The sequence below is a fragment of the Pinus tabuliformis genome, chromosome Q, assembly GCF_031772625.1.
Source record: "Pinus tabuliformis cultivar Carrire ecotype Pingquan chromosome Q, CPIR1, whole genome shotgun sequence".
NCBI classification, from domain to species: Eukaryota; Viridiplantae; Streptophyta; class Pinopsida; order Pinales; family Pinaceae; genus Pinus; species Pinus tabuliformis.
This window is the reverse complement of record NC_142296.1, coordinates 210237187-210251411: the sequence shown is the minus strand read 5'-3', so window position 1 is coordinate 210251411 and position 14225 is coordinate 210237187. Positions and strand designations below refer to the sequence as shown.

Sequence of the window (14225 nt, the reverse complement as noted above, 5' to 3'; positions counted from 1 at the left end):
ACAGGTAGTTCCAGGTGGTGTGGTTTTCCTTGAATAACAATGATGAGTCAAACTGCATTCGTGGATAACAACCAATGATGGTTGTCCCCACTCCTGGTTTGACAATTGAGTTATGATAGGTTTTCCCACTGTTACAAAAAATAAAAGAAAAGAAAGAACATGTGTCTCATTCTAAGAGTCATAAATTCAAATCATGAGGGGAATAGAGTATGTACACCGTTATAGACTATAGTTGTCAAATCATTGCATAGAGATAAATCTCTTGTCCTAGAAATATCAAGAAATGAGTGCATCGACAATATAAAAAGTTAACATTAAAGAGTCCCTATACAACCAATCATCATATATTCAAAGCCCCATGGAGAAAATGTAATAATATTATTTAAGTTAATTGTTATTTAAAAAAATTAAATTACAAACAAATTAATAAATAATTTATTTGTAAATTTTGATTAGATGAAGTTTAAGATTTTTTTTTTCTTAAAATAATTTTTAATATTTTAAATTCAACATTAAAACATATCTATATTAATTTAAAATTATTATTATTTTAATTTCGATTTTTTTTATGATGATGATGATGATGGTATAAGTATAAAAATGTTTATCTTTTTAATGAAAAAATAAAAATATTCAACAAAACAAGAAAATACTTATTCAACAAATGAGTTACACAAATTTTCTATAACCTATAATGTAAGCAATAATTTGAAATTAAAAAAAAAACATTATTAATATAGATTTAATTAATTATTTTTTTCTTCGTGAAATGGAATCGATTACTTCAAAAACTGGAGATTACATCAGTTTTTACCATAAGTCATATCGATCTCTCACAAGGGAGACCGAACCATAACCAAAACTGTACACAGATACAGAGGAGAGGGACCACCTTTCCTTTCAGCCCACACTACAAAATAGAGTTCAAGATACTGCTCAAACCCAGGGGAGGCCCTCAACAACATGCTCCACCTTCCGCCTAGTAAACACACATACCACACCCTTCTCTGCTTGTTCTTGATGAGGTTTTCAACCATAAACAAACAACAACAACATCCAAGTACAATATATACCCTAGAACCTACATAACATAAACCCCCCAAAACCAATCCCAATTCTTCTATTCCCCATCAAATGAATTATAGGCCAATTTCCCTTTAGACTCCTCACTCTTGTCGCCTTCCAACCCGATAGTAGAGAGTCAGTGAAATAAACACAAAAAGTACCAACTTACTTCAGAATTCCAGCTAATAGGGAGAGAGTCTCTCAAATTAAGATGTGAAAGGGCGAATTGTATATAGACATAATAAAAATATGCCATACATTAGAATATCAATTACTTGGATAAGATGAGAGGGGACTTCATCTCACTTGCCTAGTCCATGCTAGACATTGCCATTTTGAAGATCATTTCGTCATCAAAAGGCTAGGTAGTGTGCATTCCAGGTGTGTCTTGCAATAACTTCCCCAATCCACTCGTCCTTTAGGAGTGGGGTTTACTAGCCTTAAAATTCCTTGCTAGTAGCTAAAAACACTTCTTCGTAGCTCAGTAATCTCCTGTAAGAATTGCCTCTGCACTCTGTAATTCTCTATAGGTCTGCTCGTCCCTTTTCGCCTTATCACCTCCTTGTCAGCCTCAGTTTGGCCTTTAGTCCATATTGTCACTGGTTATCTCTTGGTAGTGAAATCCCCCATATGCATTATTATCAACATGCTCAACACAAATTCTGCCCCCCTCACATGCGAAATGCCTCCAACCTTCTCTGTTTAGTCGTTTCATCTAGCCCAAGGCTAGATTAGTTAATTCTAGTTTTAGGTTATGACATTTGCCAGGGGCATGTCTTTGGGTTGCAAAGCCCCATAGGTAAATTATTACTAGCATGCTCGACATAAATTCCATCTCCCTCACACACACACTACTTTCAACCTTCTTCATTCAACATTGTTTCATCTAGCCTAAGGCTAGACTATGTATTGTTGATTTTGGGTCATGACATTTGTCAGAGACGTGTTGCCACATCCCTGCCTATTGATCTAATGAAACAATGACAACCCCCTCCCCTTTTACTTCTTGTCACCAGATTCAGAGATATAAATTTAATCAATTAATAAAATAAAAAATATATTATTATTTTTACTAAATTTATGATTTTTATTATTTAATTTTTATTATTATATAAAAAATAATTTAAAATATATATGAACAAAATAAATATTCCCTTAAAAAAAATCCATTTGAGAGATATCTTCCACCAAAGCATCTACGAAAATAATAAATATTCAAAAAATAATACAACCAAGATATATGCCATAGATATCTTCCACTAAAAGCATCTATCTAAATATTGGAAGAAGGTTATACCAAAGGGCCTAATTGCAAAATTTAGGAGAGACCTATTAACTTAATATGAATTTTAGTCATCCCTCTAATATACAATGGCATCTATCAAAATATTATAAGTTAGGCCAGACCAAAAGGTTGCATGGGGGCTAAATGCAAAATTTAGGAGAGACCTACTCACAAAATAAAGATCTTAGTCATCCCTCTAATATACAATATCTTGTTCTGAGAAGATTTTTTGGCGTAAATACAATATCTATCTAAAGTTGCCCACCCGCCCGCGGATACGATTGCGTCTTCAAAGACTGACGTAGTGACCTGCTCACCTACGATCACCGCATTGCAAGATCCAACCACCCTTCTGGCGGTCCTGCCCATCCCTCAGCTGGCGGCCCTGATTATTCATTACCTTGCTTGACCGAGACCTTTGTAGAGTCTGCCCTCCTCCATTCGGACGAACCAACTCATTCCTCCCTCCTCCATTCGGACGAGCTAGCTCATTCCTCCCTCCTCCATTCGGACGGGGCTTCTCAGCTTGCCCTCCTCAACTTGAACGAGCTTTCTTCTCCTGAGCCCAGCGGTTCTAGCACTCAACTATGTTTTCTCATTCCAGACGATCCCTCCCATGATCGTGTCGACATCTCCTCGCAGTGAACCCCTCTCCTCTGATCACCCTGTCCTTTGTGTAGATTCCAACAACCAGATCTCCTCGTTGTTCAGTTTTTATACTAGACCAGCCTCGCCTAATCCGGGTCCGGTCACCAGCGAGCCATCATGTGGTTCGGATGGGGACATTTGCGCAGGTATGTCCAATTTCCTCCTGAGTAGTTTGGTTGGTAGTTATAACCCTTGTAATAATCTAGATGGTGATTCGTATTTAGAAAAGATGGGTACAGGGAAACCCAAGACTGAAATATTTTTAAGTAATAATAATAATAATAATAATAATAATAATAATAATGATACTGTGGTTTTTAAAAAAGATTATGGTTTTAATAATATTAATAAGAATAGTAATATAGTTATTAATAAAAATGATTATAGTTTTAAGACTCGTAATTTGAAACATAATTATGGTTATAATAATAAAATTAACAGAAATAATAATAATAATAATTATAGAATTAATTATGAATATGATGCAACAAATAATAATAATATTACTGATAAGAAATATAATGATAATATAAATAATTTTCCCCCTCCCTCTCAGAATAATAGGGTTATCAATCTTTCTAGTTTCTCTTTTCCCCCAGTTGTCTTTAATCTTCTGGGTAAAGGTTTAAATTTTGCCTTGGCCCCTAAGAAGATCCCGGTAGAAGACATTATTTGTGACGTAGAGTTTGGGATTAAGGGCTTACCTGATAATATTAAGGACACTATTAGGCAAGATTGCACAGTTGTCCTTAGGAAGGCAAAGCCCCCCAGCAACAACATAAGCAAAGATGAATTTGATGCCCTCAGATCCTTAAACCAGAATAAAGATATTGTGGTTCTAAAAGCTGATAAAGGAGGGGCTGCCGTAATCCTTGACAAAGTGGACTATCGCCAGAAGATGTTGGATCATCTTTGTAATAGTGGAAGCTACAAAAAGTTATCCAAGAACCCCCTGAAAAAGATCTCTAGAACTGTGACTAATGCTATCAAGTCCAACAACTCTGTGGGTTCTCTTTGCCATAAACTCATTGAGTGTAGCCCTATTACTCCAAGGATCTATGGGCTTCCAACGATTCACAAGGAGGGGCCCCCCCTTAGGCCCATTGTCAATACCATTGGTGGTCCTACTTACCTTCTTGCTAAATACCTTGCCTTGAAGCTTAGGCCCTTAGTTGGCCTCACAGGGTCTTTCGTCAAAGACTCTGCGTCCTTTGTGGAAGAGCTTAAGGGCATAAAGCTTGACCTGGGGGACATTCTTGTGAGCTTTGATGTGGTCTCCCTTTACACGTGCATTCCTATAAATGAGGCCATTAAGGTTATTAACCAGCTCATGGACCCTGATACCGCTCGGTTAGTTGAGATTTGTCTCACGTCCACTTTTTTCAACTTCGAAGGCGAGTTCTATGAGCAGACATGTGGTGTTGCCATGGGCTCCCCCCTGTCTCCTATGGTTGCTAACCTTTTTATGGAAGATTTTGAATCCAAGGCTTTGGCCTCAGCCCGTCTCTTGCCCAAGCTCTGGAAGAGATTTGTGGATGACACTGATGTCATCTGGTCTCATGGCCAAGAAGAATTGGATCTATTCTTCAAGCATCTCAACAATCAATCCCCCGCCATTAAGTTCACTATGGAACAAGAAGTCGATGGATGCCTTCCTTTCCTCGATGTTATTATTTCAAAGAATAATGATGGCTCCTTTTCCCACCAGGTTTTTCGGAAGAAAACACACACTGAGCAATATCTTCATGCTAGTTCCCATCATTTCCCAGCTCAAAAGTTGGGCGTTCTTAATACTCTTGCCACTCGTGCTCTGAGAATCTCTGATGAAAAGAGCCTTGATAAAGAGAAGGCCCACCTCCTTAATGTCTTTGTTAATAACGGTTACAGTAGACACCTAGGTCAGAAGGCATTCCTTAAAGCCAGTAAGAATTCATTGGTCAAGAAAAACCCTAAAGATCGAGTCTCAGGGGTTCATCTCCCTTTCATCCAAGGGACCACTGATAAGATTGCCAGGATTCTTAGAAAGCATAATGTTCCCTCTACCTTTAGACCCCTTAACACAATCCGTAGCTTCCTCAGGTCAGTAAAGGACCCTGTCGACCCTAAGGACATGAAAGGTGTCTATGTTATTCCCTATTCTTGTGGGACCCCCTATATTGGTGAGACTGGTCGTTCTATCAATCAAAGGATTAATGAGCACTTAGCCGACTTAAAACATGGAAGGACCGATCCTCCGCCTTAGCAGAACATGCCGAGAAGACGAAGCATCACGTTTGTATTGAGGAGGCAAGCATTATCTCTAGGGTTTCTCAGTTTTACCACCGGAAGTTTAGGGAAGCAATTGAGATTAAAAAAAGGCTAAGCAATCTCAATAGAGATGACGACTGGAAAATTAGCAGTTGTTGGATCCCTGCCCTCTCTTCCTAGCCCTTCCCCCCCCGGTCGCTGCTCCTTATGTCATTCTTCTATATGGAACCTTCCTATCATCCCCCTTCTCTGATCATCGGGGTTTCCTTTTTTATCATCCCTAATTTTTATGTTTTAGATTTTGATATTTAAAACATTTTATAAATATTAATGAAAGTTGCTTAAGATTAACTAACAAATTTAAAGCAAACTTCTTCCTTTCTTTCTCCTCTTTGGTTAGTTAAGTGTGGGAAATTGTGCCGCATATCCTAGGTCCATTATTCAACTATCTTAATAAGTTATCAATTTAATGGATTATTCTTATTATAATCTCTAGATAGTTTTAGGTTTATAGTTTAGGTTAACTTTGATAGTTTTATTAATGGGAACTAATAATAGGTGTATAATAATGGTTAGTTGTTATATGTTTATTTAACATTAACCCATTTTAAATTAAATAAAATTAAAACTAACTTACAATTAATTAGCTAGATACTTAATTATATAATTCTAAAATAACATTAAATATCTAATTATATAAATTTTTATAAATTTAATTTTGATTCATATTAATTAAATTCGTTGCCTTATATTAAACTAAAGTTTAATTAACTATTAATTACATATGGGTTTAATATTAACCATTTTAAATTAAATCTATCTTACATTTAAATTACGTAACATTTAATTAATGATTCATTTTGATTTATATCGAATAGTTATTAAACTAATTCTTAAATCAACTAACTTACTATTTATTTATATAACTTTTATATAAGTCTAATTAATTCCTATATTCACATTACCTTATTTAAATAGGCATATAACCATCTCACTTATTATTTAACCAATTTTGTTTTCCTATCCCTATCCCTTGAGCCAGTCTAATTAGCTATTTTCCGGTCAAATATAGCCATTAGCCAGTCTGTAGCCACTGTGTAGTCAAATTTAGCCGTTGGATGTTCTGCTCTATCTATTTATCACGCAGCTAAGATCTGATTCTTCAACTTGTCGTGACCATGAACCACACTCGTTGATTCAAAACTCGTCGACAAAAACATTCTCCGAACTTGATATGGATCACCTCAATCCCACAAATACAATATCTTGCACTTCAAGCATGAATTAGTATTGACCAAAAGGTTGAACGCGGACCAAGTGCACAACTTTACACACACAACTATTAACAAAATAGGTTATTCTAATCAGCGCTCCTTTAAGGAAGGACATATACAATATATATCTCGCGCTATAAACAATTATGAAAACATTATAAATACATGAGTTTAGTTAACCATACAACAAAATTACTCATTAAAGAAACGAAAAAAGCATTTCTAAAATAGAGCCAAACAAAATATTGAAGTGACAGCTAAGTTAGTTAACCATACCACAAAATTCCCTGTTAAAGGAGTGACAACTAAGTTAGTTAACCCTGCCACAAAATTCTCCGTCAAAGAAATTTGGTATAAACAAAAACAGAACACAAACCATGACAAGAAACCCCACATGTGCCCGATCGATGTCGGACACACAAAAATGGCCACGGGTACACGTGGGCAACGAGCGAGCGGAGAGCAGGGACTATAAAGTGCTCCTTCCCCCGAAGAAGTGTTGATTTCATTGTTCATATGAAATTGCAGATTAATTGGAGAATATGTTGAAGGGCGGACTGATTGCATCACTGCCAGATTATTGACAGAAAGGGTTTTGATTTTCTTGTTGGACGGGAGAGGATGGGGTTGCCGCTGGTAATGGAGATCCTGACCGAGCGTGCACACTTTATGAGGGAGAGTCTGAACAAAAGCCGGACTATCACGGACGGCATGGTTTCGATCCTTGGATCTTTCGATCACCGCCTCTCGGCCCTGGAAACCGCAATGCGTCCCACTCAGGTCAGCAATTAAATAAATAAAGAATCCTACATTTGTTCTCTCTCAAACCCTTGTATTACTGTGCATGTGAATTATTCATCGCATTTAAATTGATTTTTTATTATTGAAATCCAGAGATCACAGTTTCGATTCCCTGGGGTAGTCCTCCGCCCTCGCGAATAATACTCTATCTAGTTCATTAAAATTGATGTGAGCTAGATCCACATCACCATTAACATTTGCAACTTATTCTACTCCCCCATAATGAATCTCAGGCAATATGTTGCCCAAAGAAAGAATGAAATTTTGAAGCTCTTCGTGCGATATTGGAGTTTTTGAGAGCTTTAATTTGGCATTTTCAGCTACACAAATCGCGAAAATAATTCTTCTTTCCTCTTATTCCCGGGTCAAGTTTTTCAGGGGCCCAAATGGTAATTGAATCGTTCTTCTCCATTCTAGAAAGTGAGATATTTACCGTGCACAAAGGAATAATTGAGCAAACACGAACTAGAGTTTCAGGGTAAAGAAGTTAGAAACTTCGAAAGCACTTTATATGCAGAGTAAATGTTTACGCATGTATACTTCTTATATAGCCTATATATAAGCTATACATATAATTGGGTGGGCTAGCTTGAGTGCGTTGAGATACGCAGGGTCGATCGCTGGGCTGGTTGCCTCTGTTGTGTGCCTCGCTATATGTTTTGCCAGGTAGTTGTCAGCATGTTGACAGGTTTCCACTGCGTGCTATGTGTCCCGGGGAGTCTCTCCTCTATTATTTCTCACGTAGGAGATGTTACTCCTATTTTATCAAGGGTAGTGGCAAAGCTGCAAATCAGAGTCATGCCATGCCATAACAACACGAGACAACATCCCAGGAGTGGAGTAAGCCTACGAGGAATCGAACCTGAAACTTTCTATTAAGTAAATAGAAAGTTGCACTGTTACTGCTACAAGTAGCATGATCAGAATAGCTCAGCTGCTCTTACGAAAAGTCTTAAGAGTTTTTCACAAGTTCTAAATAGTTCTTATTGTTCACACGTTCTTACGTGATTCACTTAAAAAAATCAGAGAACAGGAATATTTTCTGAAGCAGAGCTCGATCTATACTAAGATGTTCCAGTGTCATCATCTGTCAGCACAATATGCTAATTAACATAAAACGAAATATATAAGTAATAATAGCCCATCTGTGTGACCTTTGCATCCATCCCTTTTGTAATGCTGGTGTCAGGATATGTGGGCACAATATGATATTTAACACAAAACTAAAATAAAAGTAATAATAAACCATATGTGTAACCTTACCTTTAGTGTCAGCTAAATTAATAATCATGTACAAATCTTATATATAAACAAATTACACTATAGAAATGAAATCCTCGGAGGCATCACTTAGGAGAGGAATCTATTTGTTGCTTTTTCTACTGTTTTGATCAACCCGCAATTTCATGTGTTCTGCGTGATACAGGAGTGATCTGAGGAAATTTTTGTTTGGAGGCATCACTTGCCAGAGGAAGATGTGAGAGTCTATGAGGGCTTTTAATCAATGGAAGCCTCTGTAGATTGAGCGATGGCCTGCACTGACATGTTGAATCCAATGTTGGCATGATCTCCTATAATCTGTTACACTAACACAGTGGGAGATAGCACAGAAGATCTTGCCTTATTTCTGTTACAAGTTATTTACTTGTTCCTCTTGGTGCTTGATAAATCTGGGGTTAAGATGGATCTAGGTTGGTATAGAAGCACAATTAAAAGGTATATAATGCACAAATTTATATTGAGCACGGATAAAGAGTTGCAAGGGAAAGAGAATAAACATACAATGAAGGATTAAAGTGGCTGGTGAATTGAGAAACTGGCTGTTGATTGCATCTTCTACAGTATGGTCAATGGTTACAAGCTAGAATTAGCACTGGCATCATAAACAAAAAGCTTGAATTTCAATATAAATGTATTTCTACAGTATGGTCAATGGTTACAAGCTAGAATTAGCACTGGCATCATAAACAAAAAGCATGAATTTCAATATAAATGTATTTTTTGTGGAATTCCTGCACCCCTTCATTTGCAGAGGTGATCATCAAAATTTAAATGCTACATGCTACCAGTAGGCAAGTGATTTTCTTCCCATTATTAAGATCTCGAGTTTTTGGCCGCTCTTGAATATCTAATGGTGACATATTGTACTTTGGACCAATATAGAATGAAGTTAAAAAACTTATTATGTTTTGTTCTTAACACCAACTAGACATGGAAGTATCTGGATGAGATTCCAGTTCTTTTATTTTGTTGTCATAATCATTAGGCAAGCATTCAGGATGCATCTTTTTCAAACAATGGTTTTACATTTCTTTCATTCCTTGGCTAATTTTTTTACTGTTACATTTGACCACCAATTTTTCATCTTGAAGGTGCGCACACATGCAATCAGGAAAGCACATGAAAACATTGACAAGACCTTAAAGGCAGCAGAAGTAATATTAGCACAGTTTGATATTTCCCGCCAGGTGAGTTGATTGTGTGCAATTATTAAAATCTGTTGTTTAGGTTTTTTGATTTTGTCAATGCCACAGGCATGGGTGAGAGGGAAACTCATTGGATATTTTTATCTTTTCTCTATGGAGTGGAGTTGCCTTTTATATTTTTTTCTTGGCAGTCGAGTTGCTTGATATGAACATAATGATGTATAGCAGTGAACTATATAATCTCCCTATTAAACTGTTTTATCTTTTTTTTGAACTCGTGGGATATATTTATCTCGTCTGCAAGTGCAGTTGCTTTTTTTTTTTTAACTTATTGTCGATAGTGGAGCTGCTTCATATGAATGTAGTGATGTATAGCAGTAACTTTGACAGCTTCCTATTAAACTGTTATATCTTAAAAAAATACTCATCCAGGATGGCCCATTACGCATTCACTTATTAACGATTCCATTCAATCTGCATCCTCTCCGAATTACCCAGACCCCTTTCACTAATCCCCTTTCACTTACCGGATGGACAACAGCCCGAAGAAGCTGTTCCAACCCTGGGTTTGACGAGATGACTTGAGGTTTCGCTGGTCCAACCCGTTATTGGATATATTTCTCATTTGTCCTTGGAGTGGAGTTTACTTCTTATATTTATTCCTGGCAGTGGACTTGCTTCATATGAATGTAATGATGTATAGCAGCAAGATACGAATAGCAAACTTCCTATTAAAAGGATTAGTTAACTCAACTCAAATACAGAGACATTATGTACTGACATAATATAGATGGAGTTCTTTAACCATATTAATAACTTTGTTTGTAAGCTAGAGTTGACGTTATTTTCTTAGGGATATTAAACAAAGATTGAGAATTTGAACATTACACCGTATGCATGTGATATGGAATCTGGATAAAGATTACACTTGCATGGTATAGTTCATTTTCTGTACATTCTGCAAAACATGATTTGCAAGCTAGTGTATGACATGTTACAGGTATTAAACTAATGTTGCTTGACAACCCAATTGCACATGACTCAGACTTGGTCCAACGTCATATGACTTGGACTTGGTGATAGCTCTACAAACACAAAATTGAGAGCCAACTTGGAAACTTGGTAAATCTTGGGAAAAACTTGACAATAGCTTGAGGTATTTAAAATATATATATATATATCTATATATTTTTTTTACAAGAATGAGTAGAGGATTTTTTAAATCTGCTCCTGGACACAGCAAAAAAGGGGGAAATTCCTTACATTTGCACCATCTTCAGAGGATCTTCTACTGAGAAATTGACTAAGATTCTAGGAGACAAATTCTAGTATCTTCCACGGTTCTACAACTAAGACTTTCCTTGTGATTACAAGAGTAAATTCTTACAAATTGCAAACATAATAATATGCAGAAACCTGTGTTGCCAGGAAACGTGGGTTCGGGGACAGGGACGGGTATGTCATTTTTTGAAACAGGGTGCGTGGGTTCGTCGGGGTATATTATAATTTATATATAAATAAATACTATATTTTATAAATTATAATATATATGAATTTGTATATTTTTCAACTTTAAACTAAAAGAATGTTGAATGAATTAATTTCGAATGAGCAAACAGCTCAACCATAATACAGAGATATTTACAATAATAGAAACATCAGGTTTCTATGTAGAATATAGAAACACTCAGTTTCATCAAAGAAACTGCTAAAAGAATATAAATAGCAACAGCTAAAAGGAATGAGCATTAAATGCTAAATAGGAATATTCTAATATATTCTAATACCCTCCCTTAATGCTCAATCTATTTACAACACCAATAGACCCTCTGAATTTTACAAATTTATCAGGACCAAGAGGCTTGGTGAAGATGTCGGCGGGCTGCTCTGTTGTGGGAACATATTGCAATTGAACTGAGCCGTCTTCAACAAGCTGGCGAATGTAGTCACAATGAGTTTCCACATGCTTTGTTCGTTCATGAAAGACAGGATTCTTGGCAAGTTTGAGCACTCCTTGATTATCACAAAACAAAGAAGTAGGCCCTGTCTGAGAAACATGCATATCTGCCAGCATACGTCGAAGCCAAACTGCCTCACAGGATGCCTTAACTGCGCCCCGATACTCGGCTTTTGTTGAGGAGAGAGCCACTGCCTGTTGCTTCTTACTAGTCCAAGTAACAGCACCGGATCCTAGATTAAACACATACCCAGCTGTAGATTTACGGTCATCAATCGAACCGACCCAGTCAGAATCAGTGTAACCACTGAGAATAGGATTGGAACTTCGAGTGTATAGGAGGCCATAATCAGAAGTGCCACGCACATATCGTAGCACACGCTTTGCTGCTTGCCATTGATCAGCTTTAGGAGCGTACATGAAGCGAGAAATGTAGCTTACTGCAAAACTGATGTCAGGTCTGGTAGCAGTAAGATAGATGAGACTGCCCACTAATTGCCTGAATAAAGTTTCATCCACAAGGGGAGAGGATGACTGAGCTGAAAGTTTGAGCCCTGGTTCCATAGGAGTCGTGGCCGGTTTACAATCCTGCATTCTGAATCTGTCCACAAGATTTTTGGCATACTTGGACTGAGAGAGAAAGATCTGATTTTCAGTCTGCCAAACTTCAACCCCCAGAGACAATAATGAAGAAGCCCCAAGTCTGTCATCTCAAAAGTTCTGCATAAATCTTGTTTGATCCCATGGATCAAATGTGCAGAGCTGCCAGTAATGATAAGATCATCCACATAGACAACCACAAACAAGATATCATCACCAGTATGTTTGATGTACAGGTTTGCATCAGAAGGGCTCCGCTGAAAACCCTGATCTGTCAGGTACTGATCAATTTTCATGTACCAAGCCCGAGGAGCTTGTTTCAATCCATAGATTGCTTTAGCTAACCGACACACTTTCTGTTCTTGACCAGCAACCTTGAATCCTGGAGGCTGCGTCATGTAGACTTCTTCTTGGAGATCACCATTTAGGAAAGCACTTTTTACATCCATCTGATGAACTTTCCAATTGAACTGAGCTGCTAGGGCAAGAACAAGCCTTATGGTACTCATCTTGGCTGTAGGAGCAAAAGTCTCCTCATAGTCGATGCCTTCCTTCTGTGAAAATCCTCAAGCCACAAGCCGAGCTTTATACTTGTCTATGGTTCCATCAGCTTTGTATTTTACTTTATACACCCATTTGCAGCCTATGGGCTTTTTGTCTGCAGGAAGATCAGAAAGTGTCCATGTGTGATTCTTCTGAAGACTCTGAAATTCGGCTTCCATAGCCTGTTCCCACTCAGATGTACCCTTAGCCTCTGAATATGTTTGAGGCTCAAAAGTACTGTGCAGGTTAGCCATAAGAGCAAAATTGACTGTAGACTGTTGTCTGCTCTTATGTCTAGAAGTTCTGCCTTCAAGGAGCTCATCATCCCGGAGATCACCAATGGTTTTAGCCCACCATTTTGGTCAAAGAGTAGAAGAAGTAATAGCAGAAGTAGAGGAACCAATATCAGGAGGAGGTGGAGGAGACTCAAGAGCAATAGGGGCCGCAAGAGAAGGGTTATTTTCTGGAGGAAGCTCAGATAGAGTATGATCAAATACTGATGCTACATCATCCCTCCCATCAGGTGGACCGACCGGAAGAAGAACACTGTGAGGCTGATCCTCAGAACACTGCTGAGAAGAAAAAGACTGAAAAAATCCTCTGTCTTCATCAAATACTACATCCCGACTGAAGCTAAGACGACCAGTGGCTATATCTATCAGCCTATAGGCCTTGTGATGATCACTGTACCCTGTCATCATGAGTTTCTGGCTTTTGGAATCCAACTTAGATCGCTTAGCAGCTGGAATCCAAACATATGCAACTGAGCCAAATACTTTGAGATGACTGATCTTAGGCTTTCGGCCAGACCAAACCTCTTCAGGAGTCTTCCCTGTAACAGCCTGAGTGGGTGATCTGTTAAGAAGATAAACAGCAGTAAATACTGCTTCAGCCCAGAATTTGTTTGGAACACTCCTGTGTTGTAGCATGGAACGAGCCATTTCAACAACCGTGCGATTGCGACGCTCAACAACACTGTTTTGCTGAGGAGTGTAAGGAGTGGTTAATTGGCGTTTGATGCCATGGATATCACAGAAGTTGGTAAACGCTGAAGAACAAAATCCCCCCCCATTGTCTGCCCTAAGGGTCATTATGTTACAACCAGATTCTTTCTCCACTAAAGTTTTAAACTTCTGAAAGGTACTAAGAACATCAGATTTATTTTTTAAAAAATATACCCACATCTTTCTACTGAAATCATCTACAATAAGTAAAAAGTATTTGCAAGCAGTGATAGAAGCTGTATTCATAGGTCCGCAAATATCAGCATGAAGTAACTGAAGTACCTTAGATGCGCGCCAAGATTCTCCATTTTTGAATGAAGACCGATGTTGCTTTCCCGCTTGACAGGCGCTGCATACCCCCAACTGCTGAGTCTG

At 37.7% G+C, this 14225-nt stretch overlaps 1 protein-coding gene across 1 annotated transcript in view; it reads left to right on the top strand.

Annotated features, from left to right (window-relative positions):
- The first annotated feature begins 6900 nt into the window (after positions 1 to 6900).
- The window catches only part of LOC149218955 (exocyst complex component EXO70A1-like), a 175069-nt gene continuing 167744 nt past the window's right edge, over positions 6901 to 14225 (top strand). Inside the window, exons 1-2 of the mRNA XM_089384183.1 lie at positions 6901 to 7299; positions 9693 to 9788. Of these exons, the coding sequence (XP_089240309.1) occupies positions 7141 to 7299; positions 9693 to 9788 (255 nt within the window). The 5' untranslated portion in view covers positions 6901 to 7140. The remainder of the gene's footprint in view (positions 7300 to 9692; positions 9789 to 14225) is intronic.